At 43.5% G+C, this 22,661-nt stretch overlaps 1 protein-coding gene across 2 annotated transcripts in view; it reads left to right on the forward strand.

The window, feature by feature from the left end:
• The window catches only part of DOCK1 (dedicator of cytokinesis 1), a 540,104-nt gene that overhangs the window by 54,178 nt on the left and 463,265 nt on the right, over positions 1–22,661 (forward strand). For both annotated transcript variants that reach the window (XM_049855211.1, XM_049855210.1), the window contains exons 2-6: positions 5,296–5,379; positions 11,035–11,075; positions 14,398–14,453; positions 17,919–18,015; positions 20,589–20,737. In XM_049855211.1, coding sequence (XP_049711168.1) covers positions 5,296–5,379; positions 11,035–11,075; positions 14,398–14,453; positions 17,919–18,015; positions 20,589–20,737 — 427 coding nt within the window. The remainder of the gene's footprint in view (positions 1–5,295; positions 5,380–11,034; positions 11,076–14,397; positions 14,454–17,918; positions 18,016–20,588; positions 20,738–22,661) is intronic.

The raw sequence follows: 22,661 nt of genomic DNA on the forward strand, positions 1-22,661 counted from the left end.
CGGGTTTGGTTTTGTTTTGTTGGTAAGTAGAGCATAGGCCGGACTGGTGGTTGAGCAACGAGTATCCTGGTATTGGCTCTGCTGTGGATTTGGGGCCAAGTGCTTAACCCTCTGAGGCTGTTTTTCTTCATCTAAAATAATGAGTCTTCACAGACCATTTGATAGTTAAACCAGATGTGTCATGTATGGAATCTTCACCACTGCTTTTTATACTGTCTAACTCCGTGGTGCTGGGGGGCCCTTAAAGATGAAAGAATAAGGAAGGAATTACGTGTCTGTGCCTTACAAACACATATGTGCCTGAACGTATCCCCATTTGATGTGTTCATCCTATTTCATTTTTATTATTTTTGACGTGTTTGTTTTTTCCACTTCTATAGCCCAGTAGGCATGCTGGCAGGGATGCTGTTAAGAATGGTGATAAATGCATTATGGCTCCTAGAGGCTTAGGAATATGGTTATATTGAACTGCGGACATTTCACATATGCTCTGAGTTTCCGTCCCCTGATGTGGCCATTTCTTGTTAAAGAGTCACATAAAATGCTAAATAAACTTAATAACTCCTAATAACCATTTATGTCAGTTGAGGACATTTAAATTTTATGAATTTTTGTGAAGATATAGGATATTACCTGAGAAAGTGACGTTTTCTACGTATGTGTTTTTTGATTATTTTAGAATTTTTGTGAACATGGGCTAGTATGCTTGCTTTGACTTCTTAAAAATGATTTTGGTAGCAATAGAAGTCTGTAAAATGGTAGAAACTGCCCACAACTACAGTAAGAACCTTCATCTTGGAACCTGTCATGGGCGTTATTTTCTTTAAGATGCGAATACTTCCACAATCCTATGACATCAGTATGGATAGGAAGACAGGCCTGTCGATCTGCTTCTGAAAACTAGCCATTGAAATCAACTGGTTTAGTCTGCTGGAGTGTACATGATGGATGATGGAGAAATTCACTGGGTGATTTTGAAGATGAATTTTACAACTAGTTCAACATCTTACTAGCTAGAATCCATTGGGTGGGGGAGGCGTGAATTTTTTTTTTTTTTTAGTGGGAGTGGGCTATTTGAATATTATTTGGATCTTGCTATGGATTGAATTGTATCCCCCCAAAATATGTGTTGTAAATCATAATCTGCACCCTGGTGGTTATAATCCCATTTGGGAATGGGTTGTCTTTGTTATATTGATGAGACAGGATTAGTGTACAGTGTCTTGCGTCAATGTCTTTTGAGATATAAAAGAGATTAACAAGCAAGAAGGAGCAGAGATGAGGGAAGAGAGATGCCCAACCATGTGAAGATTGTCCAGGAAACAGATGCTGAAGAGACAAGGACTTTCCTCCAGAGCTGACAGACATAGTCTTCTCCTTGAGCTGACGCCCTGAAGTCGGACTTTTAGCTTCCTAAACTGTGAGAAAACTGTTTGTGAAAGCGATCCACTTGTTATATTTCTGTTGTAGCAGCAGTAGGTAACTAAGACAGAATTTGGTACCAGAAAAGTAGGGTGCTGCTCTAACAGATATCTGAAGTGTGGAAGTGGTTTTGGAATTGGAAAGCAGGTACAGGCTGAAAGAGTTTTAAGGTGCCTAAAAGCCTAGGTTGCCTTGAAGTGACTGTTGGTAGAATTATGGATGTCAAGGCAATTCCGATGAGGGCTCAGAAGGAAGTGAGGAGAGCTGTAGAGAAAGTCTCTATCGTCTTAGAGAATCTATACGGTGCCAGCTGCAAAATGGTGCTAGAAATGTGGACATTAAATGTGTTTCTGGTGAGGCTTTAAGAGAAAATGATGAAGACGTGACTGGACAACGGGGGAAGGGTGATGCTTCTTAGGCAGTGGCAAAGAGCTCGCCTGAATTATGTCTGAATGTTTGGTGGAAGGTAGAATTTGTAAGTGATGAGCCTGGGTATCTGGCTGAGGAGGTTTCTAAGCAAGATCTTAAAGGGGCCACATAGTTTCTCCTTGCTGCTTATAGTAAAATGCGAGAGGAAAGAGAGGGACTTAAAAATGAGCTGTGCAAAATGAAAACAAAACTTTTACAGATTTGGAAAATTCTGTTGTACTAAGGACATATGCCCTAGAATCTTCACCAAGGACGTGTCTACACAATCTTTTGTTAAAGAGATTAAGCCTGTGACTGATAGTTACAACCAACTACCACAGCAGAAAACCCTTCAGTTTAGACTGAAGGAGATAGAGAAAGAACAAAAGGAAAGAATGCTATTTTCCTATTGGAATTCTACAGGCAGGAAACAGGCCGAAGAAGCTACATCTGTTGTCCTCCAAAAAAAAAAAAAAGAAAAGGGCCATCCCTGGAGCAGCTTGGAGATCAACAAAACTGTTCGAAGGAGCACAGGAAGCGGGGTCTTCTTGGTTTCAAAGAGTGGGGCCACAGCCTCTGGGGTCTCACAGGTGGGGTTGTGGCCTATGGTGTGTCAAAGGGTGGAACACTGGCCTTCTAGGTTTCAAAGAGTCAGATCTTTACTAACTTGGTAACGATGGGGCTGCAATTCAGTTTGACCAAGAGGATGGGCTTCTGCCCAAAACTGAGGGTGTGGGACTACCATGCCCAAGGGGCAGAAAAAAGGGGCCTGCTGGGGCCGAGGGGGTGGGTTGCCATTCAGATAGGTTAGGAGAATAGGGCCGCCCAAAGCCAAGGGAACAGAGTTGCATCCCATGGGGTGTGGAAGGCGAAGCCCAAGCCCAGGGCTGAGAGACCTCCACCCAGGATCCAGAGAGAGTGGCCAACACCCAGAGTCTGGAGGGCAGGGCCATTGCCTAGATGGTCTCAGAGAGAGTGGCCCACACCCAGAGTCCGGAGGGCAGGGCCATTGCCTAGATGGTCTCAGAGAGAGTGGCCAACACCCAGAGTCCGGAAGGCAGGGCCATTGCCTAGATGGTCTCAGAGAACAGAGGATTATTTTCAAATCTTGAGAGCTAATGTAATATGTTCTGCTGGGTTTTGGTCTTGCTTGGTGCAAGTTACCTGTTCCTTCCTGCCAGTTTCTCCCATTTGTAATGGAAATGTCTACCCTGTGCCTGTTCCACCATTGTACTTGGGAGGCAGCTAACTTGTGTCTAGATTTCACAGGTTCACGTATGAAGACGAATTTCGCCCCAGGACGGAATACGCCTAAAGTCTCACCCATATTTGATTTAGATAATTCAGAAGATGAGATTTTGGACTTGGACTGGATTTAAGACTTGGGATGATGGGATGGAAGGAATGTGTTTTGCGTGTGGAAGGACATGGATTTTGGGGACCCAAAGGGTAGAATTGTATGGAATGAATTGTGTTCCCCAAAAATGTGTGTTGTAAACCCTAACCTCTGTGCCTCTATAATTCCATTTGGGAATGGGTTGTCTTTGTTAATGAGACAGGGTTAGTATAGGGTGTGTCTTGAGGCAATCTCTTTTGAGATATAAAACAGATTAAACAAGGAAGCAGAGAAGAGAGGGGGTAAAATAGATGCCAAGATACACAGAAATCTCTAAAGAACTGGGAAGCAGAAGCTGAAAAGACAAGGACCTTCCTCTAGAGTTGAGAGAGAGAAAGCCTTCCCCTAGAACTAGCACTCAGGCTTCAGATTTCTAGACTCCTAAACTGTGTGTTTTAACTGAATGACTTAAAATCAGGAAAGCTGTGCATCAGGGTTTTATCCTTTCATCATACGTATTCGATCTGTTGCTGAGCAAATAATCTGAGAAGCTAGACCATATGAAGAAGAATGGGGCATCAGGATTGGAGGAAGACTCGTTAACAACCTATGATATGCAGATGACACAACCTTGCTTGCTGAAACCGAAGAGAATCTGCACTTCCTGATGCAGATCAGAGACCACAGCCTTCAGTATGGATACACCTCGACATGAAGAAAACAAAAGTCCTCACAACTGACCAGTAAGCGACATCATGATAAACAGAAAAGATTGAAGTTGCTAAGGATTTCATCTTACTTGGTTCCACGATCAACACCCATGGAAGCAGCAGTCAAGAAATCAAATGACGTATTGGGCAAATCTGCTGCAAAAGACCTTTTAAAGTGTTAAAAAGCAAAGATGTCACTTTAAGGACTAAGGTGTGCCTGACTCAAGCCATGGTATTTTCAGTCAGCTTATATGCATGTGTAAGCTGGACAATGAATAATGAAGACCAAAGAAGAATTGATGCCTTTGAATTATGGTGTTGGTGGAGAATTCTGAATATACCATGGGCTGCCAGAAGAATGAACAAAAATCTTTCTTGGAAGAAGTATAGCCAAAATGCTCCTTAGAAGCAAGAATGGCAAGACTTAGTCTTATGTGCTTTGGACATGTTATCAGGGGGGACCAGTCCCTGGAGAAGACATCATGCTTGGTAAAGTAGAGGGTCAGTGAAAAAGGAAGACCCTCAGCAAGATGGATGGACACAGTGGCTGCAACAATGGGCTCAAATGTAGTGAAGATTGTGCAGTTGGCATAGGACCAGGCAGTGTTTCATTCTGTCGTATGCGGGGTCGCATTGTGTCGAAGCCGACTTGATGGCACCTAACAACAAAGACGACGTTTAGGAGAAACACAACCCTGTTGCAAAATTTGAGTGGCTTTATGTCAGGATAAACATTTGAGATTTCAAACGTTTCTTGGTTATTGTCAGTTTTAAGGGCTCCTTGTTAATGTTGGACATGTTCTTTACCTGCTTAGATTGTAATGTAGCTTATTGGCTTAATACCCTCATTAACCATATAATAATTTCTTTTTTTTATCAATTTGGTTTCCAAAGACTATTTTGTCTATGTGTAATTGATTCATAGTTAGAAAAAAGTGATTTCATAAAAAAAAAAAAAAAACCCATTAGTAAAAATAAAACTAGTCTATAAAGCGGCAATTAGAATCTTGTTGCCAGCTTCCTCAGTTTTCTTCCTGTTGTAAACTCTGGTGGCGAAGTGGTTAAGAGCTCACCTGCTAATCAAAAGGTTGGCAGTTCAACTCTACCAGGCGCTCCTTGGAAACCCTATGGGGCAGTTCTACTCTATCCTATAGGGTCACTATGAGTCGGAATCAACTCAATGGCAAGGGGTTTGGTTTTGGTTTTATGGTTGTCTGGTGTTCCACGCAAGGAATTTCTCCTATTTACACTGATGACAGTTTATGTTTGTCTGTGGAAGGTAAGGCTACTTCTGTGGGTATCAGAGGGGATGATAAGTGCAAAGACTGAATTTGTTTTGATATTGAAAACAAACAACAATAACCCAGCACGGTCACTTCTATCTCCATTAATCTCTTTTCCTCCTTTTCTTCCTAACAGCTTTTTATAACTATGACGCCAGGGGAGCTGATGAACTTTCTCTGCAAATAGGTGACACGGTGCACATCTTGGAAACATATGAAGGTGAGTGTACACTTTGGTGTTGTGTGTCTGACTGTTGTGGGCAGTTGGCACACTTTTGGACAAAACATTACCCTCTGAAGATAGTATGTGTAATCCTTTTCCTTCCTCAGGTGATCAGTATTTTTATATGATGGATGGCATAGTGGTTAAGAGCTACAGCTGTGAACCCAAGGGTCTGCAGTTCGAATCCATCAGGTGCTCCTTGGAAACCCTGTGGGGCAGTTCTACTCTGTCCTTTATGGTCACCGTTAGCTGGAATCAACTCCGCAGCAATGGGTTTGGTTCGGTTTTATTTCAGATGGGGCAGTTAGGGAGACCAGCTTTTATATAAATAGTTCTTTATTCAGATGAACAACTAAAAATTCCCATTTTTACCTCTAAAATCCTCTGTTGAAATTATTGTTTTCGTTTAAAAACTCACCGGTGCCTTTTTTTTTTTTTGACAAGTGTATGGAAATGTTGACTGTTAATAGCCACTTCAAAGAAAATACACTTAAGGTTATTTCAGATTTTGTTTGTTTTGAAGTGTTAGATGTGAATTAGTGAGTGTTTTCATATGTATTTGTTAACAATATGCCTCAGATGAACCCCAAATTGTCATTTCCTAATTTTCTTTGCTTTCCTGTTTTTTTTTTTTTTCAATCTGTGACCCACATTTTCCTAGGGGTGAACAAAGACTGTCACAGTTTTGTGGCCTGTATGTCCCTCAGTGAAGCAATTGTTGTAATAATCCAATAAGTGTACTGTTGGTGACAGTGGCTCTCTGCTGTCCTTGGTTTTTCAGGCAGTTGGTTTTCATATTCAGCGTTTTGTCAGTTATTCGAATGGGTCATCTTTGGTTTTATGCTGCGGTTATTGTGGCAGAGAAGGGAAGCCGTGACGGCATGCTTTTTAGATCTGCAGGTTTTGTAAGATTGTGTTATAGTCGTGGTGACTTTATTTCCTGCTTGAAAGAGTGATTTCCATATAGCATGTGAATAAAAGGTGGTTGAAATTATTTCAACAGCAAGCTTGCTTTTAGACGGAGTTTCACTAAACCCTTCCAAGCAGAAGGTGGGAATGGAGCCAGGGGAGGAAAATGCAGACATCCCACAGGAAACAAAACCAAAAAACAGTTGCAGGCAAGTTGATTCTGACTTGTGGCGACCCCATGTGTGTCAGAGTAGAACTGTATTCCATAGAATTTCCAGTGGCTGATTTTTTGGAAGTAGATTGTCAAGTCTTTCTTTTGAGGTGCCTTTGGGTGGACTCAAACCTCCGGCCTTTTGGTTAGCAGAGGAGTGCGTTAATCATTTGCACTACCCAAAAATACCCACTTTAGTTGTGTGCCCTGGATTCAGTCCTGACTCACAGCGACCCTATAGGACTGAGTAGAACTGCCCCGTACGGTTTTCTAGGCTGTCATCTTTACAGGAGCAGATTGCCAGGTCTTTTTTCTTGCAGAGCTGCTGGTGTGTTAGAACCACTGACCTTTCAGGGACTCTCGTAGTAATCAGCAAACTGAATTTCAAAGCCTGTCTTTGAAATCTGCTTTGCACAAGAGTGAAGAGGCTCTAAGCTTCTGCACCCCAGACAAGCTGCTACTGGCCATGAGTTCCTCATAGACACCTCTGAAAGCACAATGCTTATTAAAAAATTAGGTAGCCCTTATTTCCCTATCTGACTCCTGCTGACTTAGAATTGCATTCCATTCACAACTTTTACCCTAAAAAAGCCCTGTTGGGGGCGGGGGAGGGGAGACTGCATTTAGTGAAGTGTGCCTGGAAGCAGACGTCAAGCTGCAGAGCAGACCCAGCCCTTGAGTGAATGAGCAGTTGTGATGGGCGCCTTCTGCTTGTTTTCAGTTTTTACAGCTGACACTTGGATTTTCTTATCTGCCATGCATTGCCAGTGCTGAGAGGAAACAGAGAGAAATTAAGTAGAGGTTAAGGATCAAACCTCTCAGCTCAGACACTTTCCTGATCTGGAGGAAAGTGCTCTTTTATCTTCTGTATTTTTGCCCCTGGTCAGTTGAAGAAATCCTGCTTAATGAACACCAGGCAGTGATGTCGTTCTGGAGTAGCTAACAAGTGCGATTCTGGATACAGGAATGGGCACTTGTTGTTCTTGGCGTCATAAGAAACATGTACTCTTCAAATATGGGATCCTAAGGCGGGTCAGCTGTCCTTGTCACACATTTAGCTTTTCCAAAAAATTTATGGCAGACATTGGACTTTTTGGCCATCATCATGAGAGAGTCTTCAAACCAAACCTCGATCCATTCTTTTCAAGTTGATTCAGACTCATATGGACTTTATAGAACCGACTAGAACTGCCACATAGTTCCCTAGGCTGTAATCCTTATGGGAGCAGATCACCAGCTCTTCCTCCCATGGAGCCACTGGGTAGGTTCAAACCACCAACCTTTTGGTTAGCAGCTGAGTGCTTAACCGCTGTGCTACCAGGGCTCCTTACATAGTCTTCACTGAGCATTTATTTTTTGGGCTAGTCAGTCTTCCTAGATTCTGATGAAAATAATTCCAGTCTTTTTAAAGGAACCTTAGTATAAAACAAAATCCCCTTCTTTGACAGTGAACTTTGTGGCGTTAATCACGATCTGATTATTGGGCAGTAATTCTGACTGGGAAACTTGGTGACGTTATTATCATCGAGCAAACGTGGAGTGTTTTACTTCCATCTGTTACGTCTGTTTTTTTCCTCTTGTACCATTTAAATTTCAGGGATTGTATTAGAGGTTGGTGTGTTCTTTTTCTTCCTATTACTCCTCTAGAAAATTCATTTCTGTTTGTCAAATTCAATTCTCTTTTTCTCTGTGATCCTTTTCAGGGTATAGCTGAGCTTGCTCCAGGAAATACAATTTCTAGATGATCACTCTATTTTAAGGCTCAGAGAACAAATTTACCTTCAAGCGATGGTTAATTTCTTTCTCCCAGGCTCATGAAGGCTTGGTGCCTGCCATAAAGAAAAGGAACTTGACGGATCATTGTGGACTTGGAAAGACCTATAGAGGGTCATTTGAGGCAAGCCCCTGCCTTTACACAGATGTCCATCATCAGCAGCAGGAGAGGCGAGCCAAGGCCACAGATGTTCGTTAAATGACCCTCGTGTGTCCACAATATACTAACCCTGCTGACCATTCCTTTCCAGAAGGATCCCAGGGGCCGGATGCCGTTGCTTTTGTTAACTGCCGTCAGGTCCTGTTGGTCCCTGACTCATGGTGACCCTGTGCGCAACGGAACGGAATGTTGTCTGGCCCTTCGCCACGCCCATGATGGGTTTCGGTTTGGACTGTTGTGATCCATTGGGTTTTCATTGGCTGATTTTTGGTAATAGATTGCCAGGCCCTTCTTTTGAGTCTGTGTTAGCCTGGATGTTGTACCTGAAGGAAATTGCAGGCATGGCACAAAGATTAGGAAATTATTCTTTTGACTGAACTACAACATCAGAACTTAATTTATTCAAAATTTTAAAAGTGATAAGATCTATTTTCTTCCAAAATGCACCTTAATTCTTTTTCTGGCCACCCGCATCAGTTTGCTTGTCAACTGAAGGCCTTGCAAAGACTGGAAAAGGCAGATGTGTTGCCAAGGCTCCCATCTCAGAAATGGCCACTGAGGCCTCCAGGCCAGCCTCCAACCCAACGGCCATCCTTTGCACCCCATCCCAGGTGGGTCACCACCTGGCACCCAGCCCATTGGAGGAGTGCTGCTTCTTCCCAAGACGATTGAGTTGTCCCCCAAATCTCCACCCATTGGGCTGGTTCTGCTTGCAGAATGGTTCACCCATGATGGCTGTTGGTACTTTCTCTAGCATGCTCATTGTGCTATCTCCTGTAGCATTCTGACTTGGACCACTCCAATAACTGAGCAGTGATAAAGTATTTAAGTTTTCATTACTCTGATTGTTAGTATGTTTGAGAATCTTTTCATACATGCATTTTGGTTTTCTCTTCTATAAACTGTTTATAAACTTTGTTCATGTTTTACTTGGTTGCTGTTCTATTTTGATTTGCTATATTTCCTTGTATATCCTAGGGCATGAATCCCTTGTCAGTTTTTGAAAGGAAAGGGCATATTAATGCTGAAAATGCAGGAAGAATATAATAAAAGGATCAAGAAGACTCCTTTGAATTGATTAAATAGAGCTTTTTTTTTTTTACCTTCCTCTTTTTTCCATTTTGCTGTCCGTGAATCCTTTGTCACCATTGGGCCCTGATGAGTCACTGAACTGGACAGAATGTCTATCAGGAGATAATCCTCCAAGTGCATGGTGGAAGTCAAGACACTTTGTATTTGCAGCGCCACCTGATCAATCTACTGAGTCCCCGTACAGAGAACGGGAAGTGGGTTTACGTGGGCATAAGTGGGTCTTTGTAAATCTTTTACAAGGCTTTTGAGAATCTCTGTCTTCTTTTCTGATGCTTAGAAAGAATCTATTTAATTATCTCTGGAGGATATTGTCCTTTGCAGCTTCATTGCTTCCTGGTCCGTAATCACCCCTTGATCGCTGGTTGTTAAAATTACTACATCCAAGAGGGATGGAGGGCAAACCTCTGTAACATTTGTCCATTTTCAGTTCTTTTGGTGCTGTCTAACTCATATATCCCTTGTTTTGGAGGTACGACTTTTGACAGTGTACAAAAACCCAATATTTGGTTTTTCTAGTTTTTTTGCACTTCCCAAGGGCTGTCTGTAATTCTCAGATGGAGTCCTTTAGCTTCTGTGGGGGCAGAGTTGGAATTTGTCTCTGAGCTTTTGACTGACTTCCTGGAAAAGAGGTGGTCTGGAGCAACTTCAAATGTTTGGGATAAGGAACATCTCGCTGATACCATGCAGGAGTAGAGCCACCGGGAGACCGGTTACTGGCCATGTACTTCTTGGCATTTGCAGGACAAGCTTCTGTCCTCAGCTGGATGGGAGGTACTAAGACTGTGATCAGGCTTGGTCCATCGCTGGAGGGACTCTTCCGTTAAATATTTATCTGTGCTCACAGTTCTAGCACGCCCCCTTTATGCTCTTGCTGATTTCTTTTCCTCAGCACATGGAGGGGATGGGAACTTGAGTCTAGGCCAAACCCCAAGGGAGTAGGTGGGCCTGTGTCCCTGGCCTGAGTTTCCTGTGAGGGAACTTTGTATCACAAAAGTACTTTGTGAGATCCCGGCTGCTCCAGGGCAGTGCTCCTCCAAACTGAAGAGGGAGGAAGTGAGCTCTCAATAGGTTTTCTGTTGCTGGACAGTACTTGATGATCAGAGGATGCTGGTATGGGCACTTGCCAGTGACCTTGACCCAAGTTAGGCAGAGGGAGAGAGGGGAAAATGTATGAAACAAGGAGCCTACTTGGGGACAGTTGTCAAAAGGACAAGGCCTCTTCTTGGAACTGTGCTTCTTAATTTCAGATTGCCCAGCTTCTAGGCCAAGAAAAGAAAATGGGCAGGAAGGAGTTGGAGGTCTCTGTGAAGGTTACCAGCCATGCTGAAAGTCCCCTTTGAAGTGCTGTTTACGAAACCCCTAAATTATCTCCAAAGTGTTGAATTCTGGTGACAGTTCTGGCAACTTTGCTGGTTATGCAAGAATACGAGTTCTGTATAACTCACAGTTATTGTTACAACCCTGTTATGTCTCCTCCAACTCACTGTTCAACTTTGTGTTTGTTTAGGATGGTACAGAGGCTACACCTTAAGAAAAAAATCTAAGAAGGTAAGTCCTTCTTTCCATGAAACACAATGCATGTCCTTTCCTAAATCAGACTGTGAGAGGAAATCAATTCCATCTCATTTGTGCCTAAGAATTTTACATCTCTCTCTCTCTCTCTCAATTTAAAAAATATATGGGTTGAAATGTGGAGCTGACTTGAATTATTTTCATCTGAGCAATATTTGAGGCAGAAATTGCAGCCTCGTTCCCGTGGGTGAATTGCTGGGCTGTGATATGGTGCTGGCTGCTTATCATAAAAAGTGGCCTTGTCTTCGTTTCCTATTTTACATCCTATTTAGACACTGGGTGTGTAAGAGAATCATCTGAGTATAGTGACTTCAGAAAAAAAGACACTGCCCGTGATTTTCAGTCGTACCCTTTATGATACATTAACAAACTTGCTGAGTATCCCTCTTGCTCAGGGATAGTTTTAAACTCTTTAAGTTGGTTGCAAAAGAAAGAACTTCTGCTTTCCCAGGACCACTTGCGTGCATGGTCCTTTGAACTTCTGAAATGAAGACGTGTAATTACACCTCAGATCTTTGTGGTGGGCACTCCCGTACACAATTCTGTTGTGGCTCTTCCATTCTTAGCTTCATAAAACCTAATTATGGTTCTTCTGTTTCGTGCTACGGTGTTAAGATTTTGAAGTAATGTCCATTTGAAGCTGCGGTTAGGCTGTCCACGGTAACTTATGCATCTTAATATCTAATTATGCTGGACAGATGGTTCGTTTTATTTCTGTTTTTACATTTGCCTCTCATTATCACCTCACTGGGCTGGACTTCTGGTTGTGGCCCAGAGTCTATACTTCAGGTTTTTGACGTCCAGCAGCTCCAGGGCCTTTCTGTACTGCTGTCTCCAGAGCCACCAGGCTGTGCCAGGCCAGGAGGAGCTGTGAGGGCTGAGGAGATGCTCATCCTTGAGGAGAACACTTGCTTGGGTGAGGGGCCAGGCTGATGTCCATTCCAGGCTTCCCCACACATAGCCAGTCAGGGTTGATGTTGTCCTGTGAGACACGCTGTTAGGAATGTTGGCTAGCCAAGTCTGCAGATGGAACAAGACCTCGGTCATGGGTTGAATTGTGTCCCCCCCAGAAAACTGCCAACTTGGCTGGGTCATGATTCCCTTGTGTGGTTGTATGATTGTCCACCATTTTATCTTCTGATGTGATTTCCTTATGTGTTGTAAATCCTGTCACTATGATGGAATAAGATGGATTAGTGGCAGTTATACTGATGAAGTCTACGAGATTAGATAGTGTCTTAAGCCATTCTCTTTTGAGATATAAGAAAGAAGCGAGCAGAGAGACATGGGGACCCCGTACCACCAAGAAATCAGTGCTGGGAGCAGAGCGAGTCCTTTGGACCTGAGGTTCCTGTGATGAGAAGCTCCCAGACCAAGGGAAGACTGATGACAAGGACCTTCTTCCAGAGCCCACACAGAGAGAAAGCCTTCCTCTGGAGCCAATGCCCTGAATTTGGGTTTGTAGCCTACTAGACAGTGAGAGAATAAATTTCTCTTTGTTAAAGCCATCTACTGGTGGTATTTCTGTTGTAGCAGCACTAGATGACTAAGACAACCTCCTACCCCCAGCCCACCCAGCTCTGATTCACAGAAACGGGCTACCGATCTGGGTTACATGTTCCTACACATCCAATGACCTGGGTGGAATGTGACATGTGGACAAGACAGATGCCAGCCAGGCGGACAGTGGAACACGTTTTCCTAAGGAAAGTTCTGTTTTCACATTTATTTCCCCTTCTGTAATCACAAGTATATTCCCGCAGATGAAACCCTCAGCTTCATCTGTGCAAGCCACACTTGAAGACCAGTAAAAAAGAGATTAGAATCATGGCCCATTGTCCCCCTCACCCACCGGTCCTCCCATCTCCACATATGACAAACCTATAGTTCCACTTCGATATTGATTTGGGATTTGTTGACCTGGTGGTGCAGTGGTTGAGAGCTTGGCTACTGACAAAAAGGTCAACAGTTTGAATCCACTGGATACCCAGTGGGGCAGTCCTACTCTGTCCTGTACGGTTGCTGTGAGTCAGAATTGACTTGACTGCAGCAGATTTGGTTTTTTTGGTTGTCCCCAATTTTGAGTCTTTCCCATCTCCCCAGTTCCTCCCCCAGCAGAGTCCTTCCTGTCCTGCACCTTTAGGAATCCTTGAGACATTAGAGCTGACTAGCAGCGTAGCAGATTTCCACCTCGCCTTCCATTTGGGTCACCCCAGTGCAATACTGAACAGGTTTCAGCAGAGCATCCGGACTAAGACAAGCTAGGAGGAAAGGTCTAGTGATCTGCTTTCTCAGGTCAGCCAGCCTGCCTGCTGGTGTTTGAAATGCCGGTAGCTTCCAGCAGCGTAGCAACATGCAAGCCACCACGGTATGCCTTGAGGACAGGCGGGTGGTGGTGGGAATGTAGAGCCCTCTGTAAGCGTCAGCTACTCCCATCCCAGTAGTCGTGCAGATTGGGTGAATCCGGCCCACCTTCCTGTAGTTTAGCAGATGGCCCCCCTGTTTGGAGCTTCCTGAGAAAGTTCCAGCGGTTTTTCAGTAAGTAGTCAGTACACACGTGACCAGCTTTTGAGGGCAATTGCATCATGGATTTTTGGAAAGGGGAAACTGTCAGAGACCATCATCCAAAATTGTTCTTTGGCCCCCTGGACACCTTTTTAGCTCAGTAATGAAGTGACTCCTGAGGTTCACCCTTTAGCGAAAGATTAGACAGGCCCGTAAAACGAAAAGAGACTAAAGGAGCCAACTGCCCAGGGCAAGGACGAGAAGGCAGGAGGGGACAGGAAAGCTGGTAACAGGGAACCCAAGGCTGGGAAGGGAGAGTGTTGACTTGTCATGGGATTGTTAACCAATGTCACAGAACAGTGTATGTATGAACTGTTTAATGAGTTGCTAGTTTGTTCTGTATACCTTCATCTAAAGGACATTAAAAAAAAGAAATTGTTTAGGGATCAGTTGGTGTTCCTCTACTAGAGTCAAGGTCAGAGGTAAAAGGAGCTGTGACCTGCGGAGAAGACAGAGGACTTGTGGAAATTTTCCTTTGCAAAAAGTGTGCTTTTCTCTTCTAAACCATCGGCAGCTGCTTTGAAATGCTAGCTGATTGTGTTGCCCCCTTTTACACTTCTGTGTGTTTTCTTTGATAGGATGCAGATGAGACTTGTGAAATTAAGAGTGATCCAACCACTCTGACCCCTGACTTTTCTCTGTGGGCGCGGGGGGGGGTGGGGAAGCAGCTGTTTGATTGGCAGTCAGTTTTCATATTGATAATACAAATAACTATCTTTCTTTCCTCCCAAAGGGTATATTTCCTGCTTCATATATTCATCTTAAAGAAGCGATAGTCGAAGGAAAAGGGTGAGTCTGATCTTGAAGTTTAGACAGAGACATAGAGTGATTATATTTGGCCATGTTGCTCTTGTGTGTGGCTGGGCAATATCGAGGTGTGGGTTAAGAGCAGGCGTGTGATTGCGTATGATGGAACAAGAGTTTTGAGGGGAGAGAGGAGACCTCTAAATGAGAGCTGTGAATGACGTGGCTTTTGATCCTTTGAAGAATCTCGTGCTCCTTGAACCTCAGATTTTTGGAAGCCCTGGTGCTCTGGGCTTCCTCTGTGAGCCAAGAGGTTCCACACTCACAGCTCTGGATCCATTTTCTGGAAGGGTCTTTGGGCTGCGGCACGAATGGCATTGAGGGTGAAGCAACAGTTGTTAAATTGGGACATGTGTGAATTTACTTTCTGTTTTTTTTGGATTATGATGTATGTTTCTTAGAGGTCATAAAACTTATGTATAAGATCATTAAAAGGACGTTTGTGAAGCAGGCGCCCATTAGGCGGGAATGGCAAGTGAATAACCAGGTGTGAACTTAGAAGAAGGAACATTAAAATGTTTCCTTTTTTTTGTCTCTGCTACATCTTCACACTCAGTTAAATATGTAAATTATAAAATTACTAATCATATGATTACTGCATAATGACATCTCTTTGACTGATTACAAAATTGCCTTTCCAAGCACTGTACTTTTAACATGCAAAAAGGGCTAGCTGGTGTTCTCTAGTTCCATGATGCGGAATTAAAACGAAGAACATAATTTAGAGGCATACATGGGATGGCCTGCAATCTGCCTTTTTTTTTAAATCCAGATAAAATGCTTTATATGCCAAGTTACCGTGGGAAGAAAGAAAAACCCATCTTTTGGAACTTTCCTCCAATTGTGGGAATAACTGGAGTAAAGTGTGCCTTGGATGTATTTTACATGGGTTTGCATCTGAAGCCTGATATAAGCCGATTCTATGTGATTAAATCTTTCTTATACGGTAGAATATATGTAAAATGGACATGAGTGATAAAGCATAATGATAAAGTGAACCAGAGATTATTTTCATTCTTAGTAAATAAAGGGAGCCACACCCAGACAGACAGACAGACGGAGACACATTGGGTTGATGTTACCTGGCCACACTCTGCTTCATCCACCAAACTTGGTTACCTAGCTGCTACCTCCTTGTGAAGACCCTCCTGCCTTCAGGCCTGACAGCTGCTCTCAACTCCTACTTTTCTTTTGACCTCCAGATATCTGTGGATGTCTGCCTTTCCCTGTTTTCTCCTGGTCCTTCCTTCTTTATAGTGTGGGTCGCTCTTTCATCCCTTGCCTGCCTGCCTCCTTGCTCCCAGAGTTCATTATCCTGCCTCTCTCTTGTGTAATCTCTTCTCTCTTTCATGTTGTCTCTTGTGGAGTCTCTCTGGCATAGTCTCTCTCTTGCAGGGTCTGTCTCTTGCAGAGTCTCTTTCTGCATGGTTTCTCTTTCTCTCTCTTTTGCAGAGCCTCTCTTTTGTAAGATCTCTCATGGTTCTCTCTCTCCCACATGAGCTTTCTCTTGCAGGGTCTCCCTTTTGAGAGGGTCTCTGTTGTTCTCATATCTTTAGCTCTTCCCTCGCTATTAGTACTGCTCACATCCGGATCTCTAGCCCTGATTTCTCTCTTAAGGTCTGGTTTGATCTCCCAGGGCCCAGTTACTGACAGTAATCACGGCTGTTGGCTGAGCGTCCACTGTGTCCCTTGCACTCTTGCAGCTGCTCTGCCTGGCGTTCTTTCACTCAGTCTTATCAACAAGGCAGGCATCTGCTGGGTGGATGTATTGCTGATATCCCGGCCGGTGGCAAGGTGGTTACAAAGATAACACAATACAGCGAGATCAAACACTTCCAAGCTGGTTTGCACGTTAGTCCCAGGGACAGGTCAGGGCTAGCAAGGGGTCGGAAGGGAAGAAGGAACTGGATTGAGGCCAGGGTGTGGCTCATGGAGCGAGACCACTATCCACTGATGCGGGTTGGGTACTAACTGGACTGCACCTTCTAGGAGCCAGCGTGAAGAGCCCAGTGTAAGCAGTAGGAGACTCGGCATCTGTAAGGCGGAAACAAACCAGTTGCTGATGAGATGTAGTCACACTGTGAGCTGAGAGAAATTTCTCCCCAGAGGCTTTGCAAGGATGACACTGAATAGTATAATGAACATCGTTTTTACCAGCATCCTTCCAGGGAGACCTGGTCACAGACTTGACAGGGCTGTTTTAACAGTTGTGTCCCTTAATAAACCCTAAGGGAGTCACACCTGAGGGGAGTTCCCAAAAGTGGTTTTATGGGGGGTAGTCTTGGGGGCATGCCTCCCTTAGACACCTGATCCCTGCTGCCCAGGGTGGCACATGCTGCTTGAACTTTCCACAGAAACTGGCTTTCTCCTAGGGACTCCACTGTTTTGTCCTTTGGTGCTTACTACCATTCATAGGTCCCTGTAGGTCTGAACCCCAGTTGTGAGCCACGGCCAGCGTCTTTCCCACTGGTCAGGTGTCATGCAAATAAAAGCATGTAGGTGACACCTACTCCGTGTCCCTGGACATTCCATGCTGGTTGGAGTCTTGTCTGTTCAGGACACACAGAGAACCTCTGAAGCCAGGTGGCCTGCCTTCACAAGCTACAAACTGAATCTCTGCCCCAGTCCCAAACCTTCTGAGTCCTGTTCAGTGCAGAGCCTGACCCCGAGCATCAGTCAAAGGTTCACTTTTTGTGGTGGCAGAAAGGGTAGGCAGATAATCAGAGCTGGGATCAGAGAGGGCATCTGTGGACCTCTGAAAGCTGTAACCTCTCTGCTATTTCACCAAGGATGACTTCGTCATGTATTATCATATAATGAGTTTTGTGCCTGACCGAAATGTAAAAATAATCTCGACCCAAACATGCATTTTAATGCCACCAGACTGGTTGTAATTTATGGCATCTATATAAAAAAAAAAAAAAAAAATTTTTTTTTTATAAGATAGATGGGCACACAGATTATGAATATACTTCCCAAACCTTGATCTTTGGAGGACTTTAATGGGATGTTTGCCTCCTTCATTTTACCTTGACATGTGAGGGGATGGCTTACATGCAGGATCATGTATGAACATTCTCAAGTCTGTGCAAATACTGGAGCCCTGGTGGTACAGTGGTTAGGAGCTTGGCTGCTCGCCAGAAGGTGGGCAGTTCAAATCCACCAGCTGCTACTTGGAAACTGTATGGGACAGTTCTGCTCTGTCCTATAGGATTGCTTTGAGTCGGAACTGACTTGATGGCAATGGTTTTTTTTTTTTTTTTTTAAACAAATACTACTCATTGTTCTTAGATGTGTGTGCTTATATGTATGAACACTGTCCTATTTTTATCTCTTCTTTCCACCTGCCTGAGCGTCCAACTCAGTGGCCTGACCGGGAATTTACAAGGTGAAGACCTCAGTGGTTCATGCAGCTGTGGACTGAGATGTTTTTCCTTCTCTTCACCCCAGGCAACATGAAACAGTCATTCCAAGTGACCTCCCGCTCATCCAGGAAGTCACCACGACGCTTCGGGAGTGGTCCACCATCTGGAGACAGCTCTATGTGGTGAGGAAGCGGGTTTCTAACTTGGGGTGGACACAGAGAGTGGTCACTTTGGACCTTTGTAGAATGTTTTTCCTTTCCCCAGGAACCTCCAAGGTAAAGGGTCTTCACTCAGTAAGGGCAAAGAAAGCAGCATGGCCCCATTCACTTGGCTGCCGTTGGGGCTGTATGCACTTTGACCTGCTTTCTGTGTTTTTTTTGGGTGGGGTGGGCTGTGCTGACTGTAATGAAGTGAACTGTGAAGAAAGGAGCCGCGGAATTCACCTTTCCCTGTGTCCTAAAGGGAAATGCGGTCACTTCAGGGCCCCTGGAAAACAGGAGCAGGCCATCGCACTGATCTAACGTTACATTTTACATTCTGATCATGAAAACTAAAATCTGCTTTGAAACCATAATAGGTGCACTTTTAGAAATGCAATAGAGGGTTATTGTTATTTTTGTGATTGTCTGGCTGTAGGTAATGCCTCTTATTGTTTGGAAAAAACGACATCATCTCTGTTTAACCACGTTTGCCACCGAGGCTGGAGGTATTTGACATTCCAGCGTCGTGGGCCGTTGTCCGTTCCCCCGACCATGAAAGGAGTGTTATTAATGCAGAGAGGTTGAGGCCCCGACATCTTCCATTTCCTTTTCCCACGGGGTATTTCTGTTCACATAAATTCAGATTTGCAGAAGATTACCTTTTGTTAAGCCTCTGTTTCTATTCAGAGTGTTGATTTCTCATATGCTAATGTCTCCAACGCAGAGCCAGAGCTCTGGAAGAAGTCAGTGCGTTAATTTCTTGGGAGCAGAGAAAGCTTCCTGAAGTCCCACAGCTGCTGGCTGGGCAGGCTGCTCTTTCTGATTATACAGTGGTTTCCTACAAATGCACAGTAATAAGCGGTTGCCTAATTGTTCATCAAACGCACTGAAAAACCTAAAAGCATAAAGTTAGCCATGAATGTTTTGTGTAAATCTGAGCAATTTTGTAAGTCGGTGTTTCATGTTCAACTTAGCAATTTTTTTAAACAAAAATATGGCAACAAAACAAACAGGAGTCGAAGCTGACTAATAAGTCAGCGGACCTGGCTGCAGCCGTCCAAGTCTGGAATGCAGATTTCTAATGATCACCTTGGTTTCCTTTTAAAAACCTCATTCGCTTCTTATGGACTTACACTGTGTGATTTGTGCAAAGCCAAGACAAAATCTTTTAATATTTTTATATGTGTTCTTTGCTTTGCCCTGTGGTTGTAGACAAATGGGCAAGATTTAAAGGATATTGGATGTTTGATATGGCTTTAGGAAAATGGACAAGGAGAACTAGTAAGAGGGAAATGAAAATAATTTTGGGAAAAAAAATCATTCATTTTGACCATTTAGTTTCTTTTCTGTTTAAAAAGTTAAAATTAGCATAATATTATGAAGAATAGCTTATAAAACAGCCTGTTAGGGTATTACATGGTGGGGAGGTGGGATCTCAGGAAGGTCAAATACTAGAAATAGTGGAATGGGGGAGGGGTTCTGATGTATAGACAGAAAGCAAGACAAGTTACTTATGAGTCAATTCCTACTCATGGTGACTGTGTGCAGACTAGAACTGCCTCATAGGGTTTTCATGGCTATGACCTTTCAGAAGCAGATTGCCAGGCCTTTCTTCCAGGGTGCCCCTGGATGGGTTTAAACCACCAGCCTGTCAGTTAGGAGCCATGCACCTAACCACATGTACCACCACAGACTCCTCAGATATTTAGAGGGGAAGTTATTTTAAAAAGCAGCAATGAGCACACTTTAATCTTTTAAAGGGATTATGATGTTAAGAATTTTATCAAATTAGGTTCCACCTAGATTTCGTGGAAAGAAAAAATAACCCCAATCTACTTGATGGATTGGTACTCTTGGAACTGCAAAATGGTTGCTTTTCTGTGTACCAACAATCCCACCACAATATGTGGATGACCATAAGCAGTGTGGATTTTGTGTCTTACTCGCGTTTTCCTTTGGCATGAGGGAGCCAGGAGCTTGTAGAGGGAGATTCAGATTCTGGCCGAAGTGTCTCTGTGTGCTGTATTGGCGTTTGTCTCCATAGCTCAGCTGAATGAAAGGCCTAGGAGCTCAGCTTCACCGAGTGCAGAGAATGGCCCAGGGCACAGGGTGGATGGTAGGTAAGTTGTGGGATTCAGATCTTCAGGGTCGGAATATTTGAAGGTACTTTAAGGCTTGTCCATCCTTGAGCCAGACATGGGAAGCTCATGGGGTGGACTTTGAAGTTCAGAGTCGGTTCCTGCTGTGGTCACCTATTTGACTCAGTGGTGTCTACTCTGGAATGTTGGATGGCATATTGAAGTTACGTATTTCTTTTTATCCTTTTAACTTTTTAGTGTTTCATCAGACTCAAATCCTGTATAATGTTTTCCAGTTTCATGCCAAAAACATCTTTCAATTTGACATTAATTAAATCCCTTGATATAAAGCATAAAGTACATGTGTATTTGAGAAGAAAAATCCATCTACGCCAGGCTATTTTACATTCTTTACAAGGCTGTGTTACACCCAAATCTTGACAATTGCTTTTTTTTCCTTCTTTCCCCCCTATATAGCAAGATAATAGAGAGATGTTCCGTAGTGTGCGGCACATGATCTACGACCTTATTGAATGGAGGTCACAGATTCTTTCTGGAACTCTGCCCCAGGATGAGCTCAAAGAGCTGAAGAAGAAGATCACTGCCAAAATTGACTACGGAAACAGGTTTGTTTGTTTGAAAGATGATTTCATGCTTAAGTTATCCGATGTAATAGCATCACCATGACCCTTGACGAGGCCAAAATCACATTTTATGATAAAAACATTTCTGACATCAAAATAATGGCATGGTTTTCGTTTTTGGAAGGATGAGATATTTTCTAGTGTGTTCTGAAAATCAGGAGAGGTTCTCAATTCATTGTTGACATTTCTTCTCTTCACCCTTCAAGTGATGGAGTGAAGAAGCAGAGGCCTGGGTAGCTTGTGATTTCCCCCCAGTGAGGACTTTTTATTCTGGGCTCACAGTATTTGACTCCTTTCTGTAGAGTCCTAGGTTCTCAGAGTTGGAAGGGACAATAGAAATCATCAGGTCATGCCTATCAGTTCTAGTAAAGAAGGATACACTGAAAAACCAGTTGCCGTGTAGTGGCCTCCAACTCCTGGAGACCCCACGTGTGTCAGAGCAGAACTGTGATCCGCAGGGTTTCCAGTGGCTGATTTTTCACGAGTAGATCACCAGCTCTTTCTTCCGTGGTGCCTCTGGGTAGACTCGAACCTCCAACCTTTCAGTTAGCAGCTGGGCACATTAACCATTTGCACCACCCAGGAACTCCAAACAAAAATATAAAAAATATAGCCCAGTTAAATTTGAATTTCAGATAAACAAGGAATAATTGCTTTGCATATCTCATGTAAAAGCTCACCTCTACAGGACCTCTGTGGCAGGTGTCGACCCAGCTCTGCGCGAATGCCTTTCGTGATGGCACGCTCACCGCCCCCATACAGCTGTGCATTGCAGGGTACCAGATGTTTTCTGATACTGAAAGGAAATCAGCTACTCTGACCCTAATTTTGCCCATTATGTAGCCATAACAAGGCCATGCCTTTTCTTGCCTGATAACTATCTGGTTGTTTACATAATGTCAGAGCTGCAGGAACACTTAAAGTTCATTGGTCACAAGGTTCCCAAATGCCAGCCTGTATCTGATTCATTTGGAGAGCCTTCAAAATGCAGAATCATGGGCCCCATGCCTTAAAATTCTTATTTGTGTGGGATGCTGGTTGGAAATCTCAGTTTTTAAAAATATTGTTGACTTATGATGGACAGTGGGTTGGACTATTTCCAGTTTAGTCCATCCCCTTCATTTACACCTTGGGATCTGGAGCTCAGAGACTGAAGGAGATTTGCCTTCAATAACACAGCTTAAAGGAGTCCTGGGTGAATTAAAGACACTTGATGGAAAACAAGAATCATACTTTCGTTTTCTGCTAATTCATATTTTCATGTGTGAAGTTTCTTAAAGTAACACTCTTCATAAGAAGTATGGATTAGAAATGCTACAGGAGAAGGTTTTTGTTTTTTTTTCCTGGGAAGCCAGAGACTTCTGTGTATTGGGTATTAGATATTGCTGTAGTGAAACCCATTTCAAGACCACCTGCTAAAAAAGTCAACCTTTTGGAGCTTTGATTTTATGTTCTGTTGGAGGATCGTATTTTGAACTTATTTTCCGGGGCCACCTGTTTACGGTGGCTGCAGGAAGCTACCAAAATACATTATGTCTTGAAACAATCTTGTTAAGAAGGGAAGTGTTTCCAAATGCAATTTACTACTTTGATAGGAAATGCAGTCCTTAATAAGACAGTTTTTGCCGTAGGAGCTCAAGACTATACCATAATTTCTACAAGCCTACAACTCTACTTTGTGAGTATCTATCTAGTCCCTGCTTGAGAAAACAAAACAATCAAAATCGAATCGCAGTGTTGCAGGTTTGGTTGTAAGATGGGTGGATTTAATAAGGACAAGGTGTTTTGTGCCTTTGCTCGTCTATGATTTAGGTGCTCTTGCCTTTTTTTATTTCCTGGGGGTGGGAGGTTATGAGAACCATTTGAGAATGTGATGAAGGTTATGAGCCATCTCTCCAGAAAAAAT

The sequence above is a fragment of the Elephas maximus genome, chromosome 16 (genome assembly GCF_024166365.1).
Source record: "Elephas maximus indicus isolate mEleMax1 chromosome 16, mEleMax1 primary haplotype, whole genome shotgun sequence".
NCBI classification, from domain to species: domain Eukaryota; kingdom Metazoa; phylum Chordata; class Mammalia; order Proboscidea; family Elephantidae; genus Elephas; species Elephas maximus.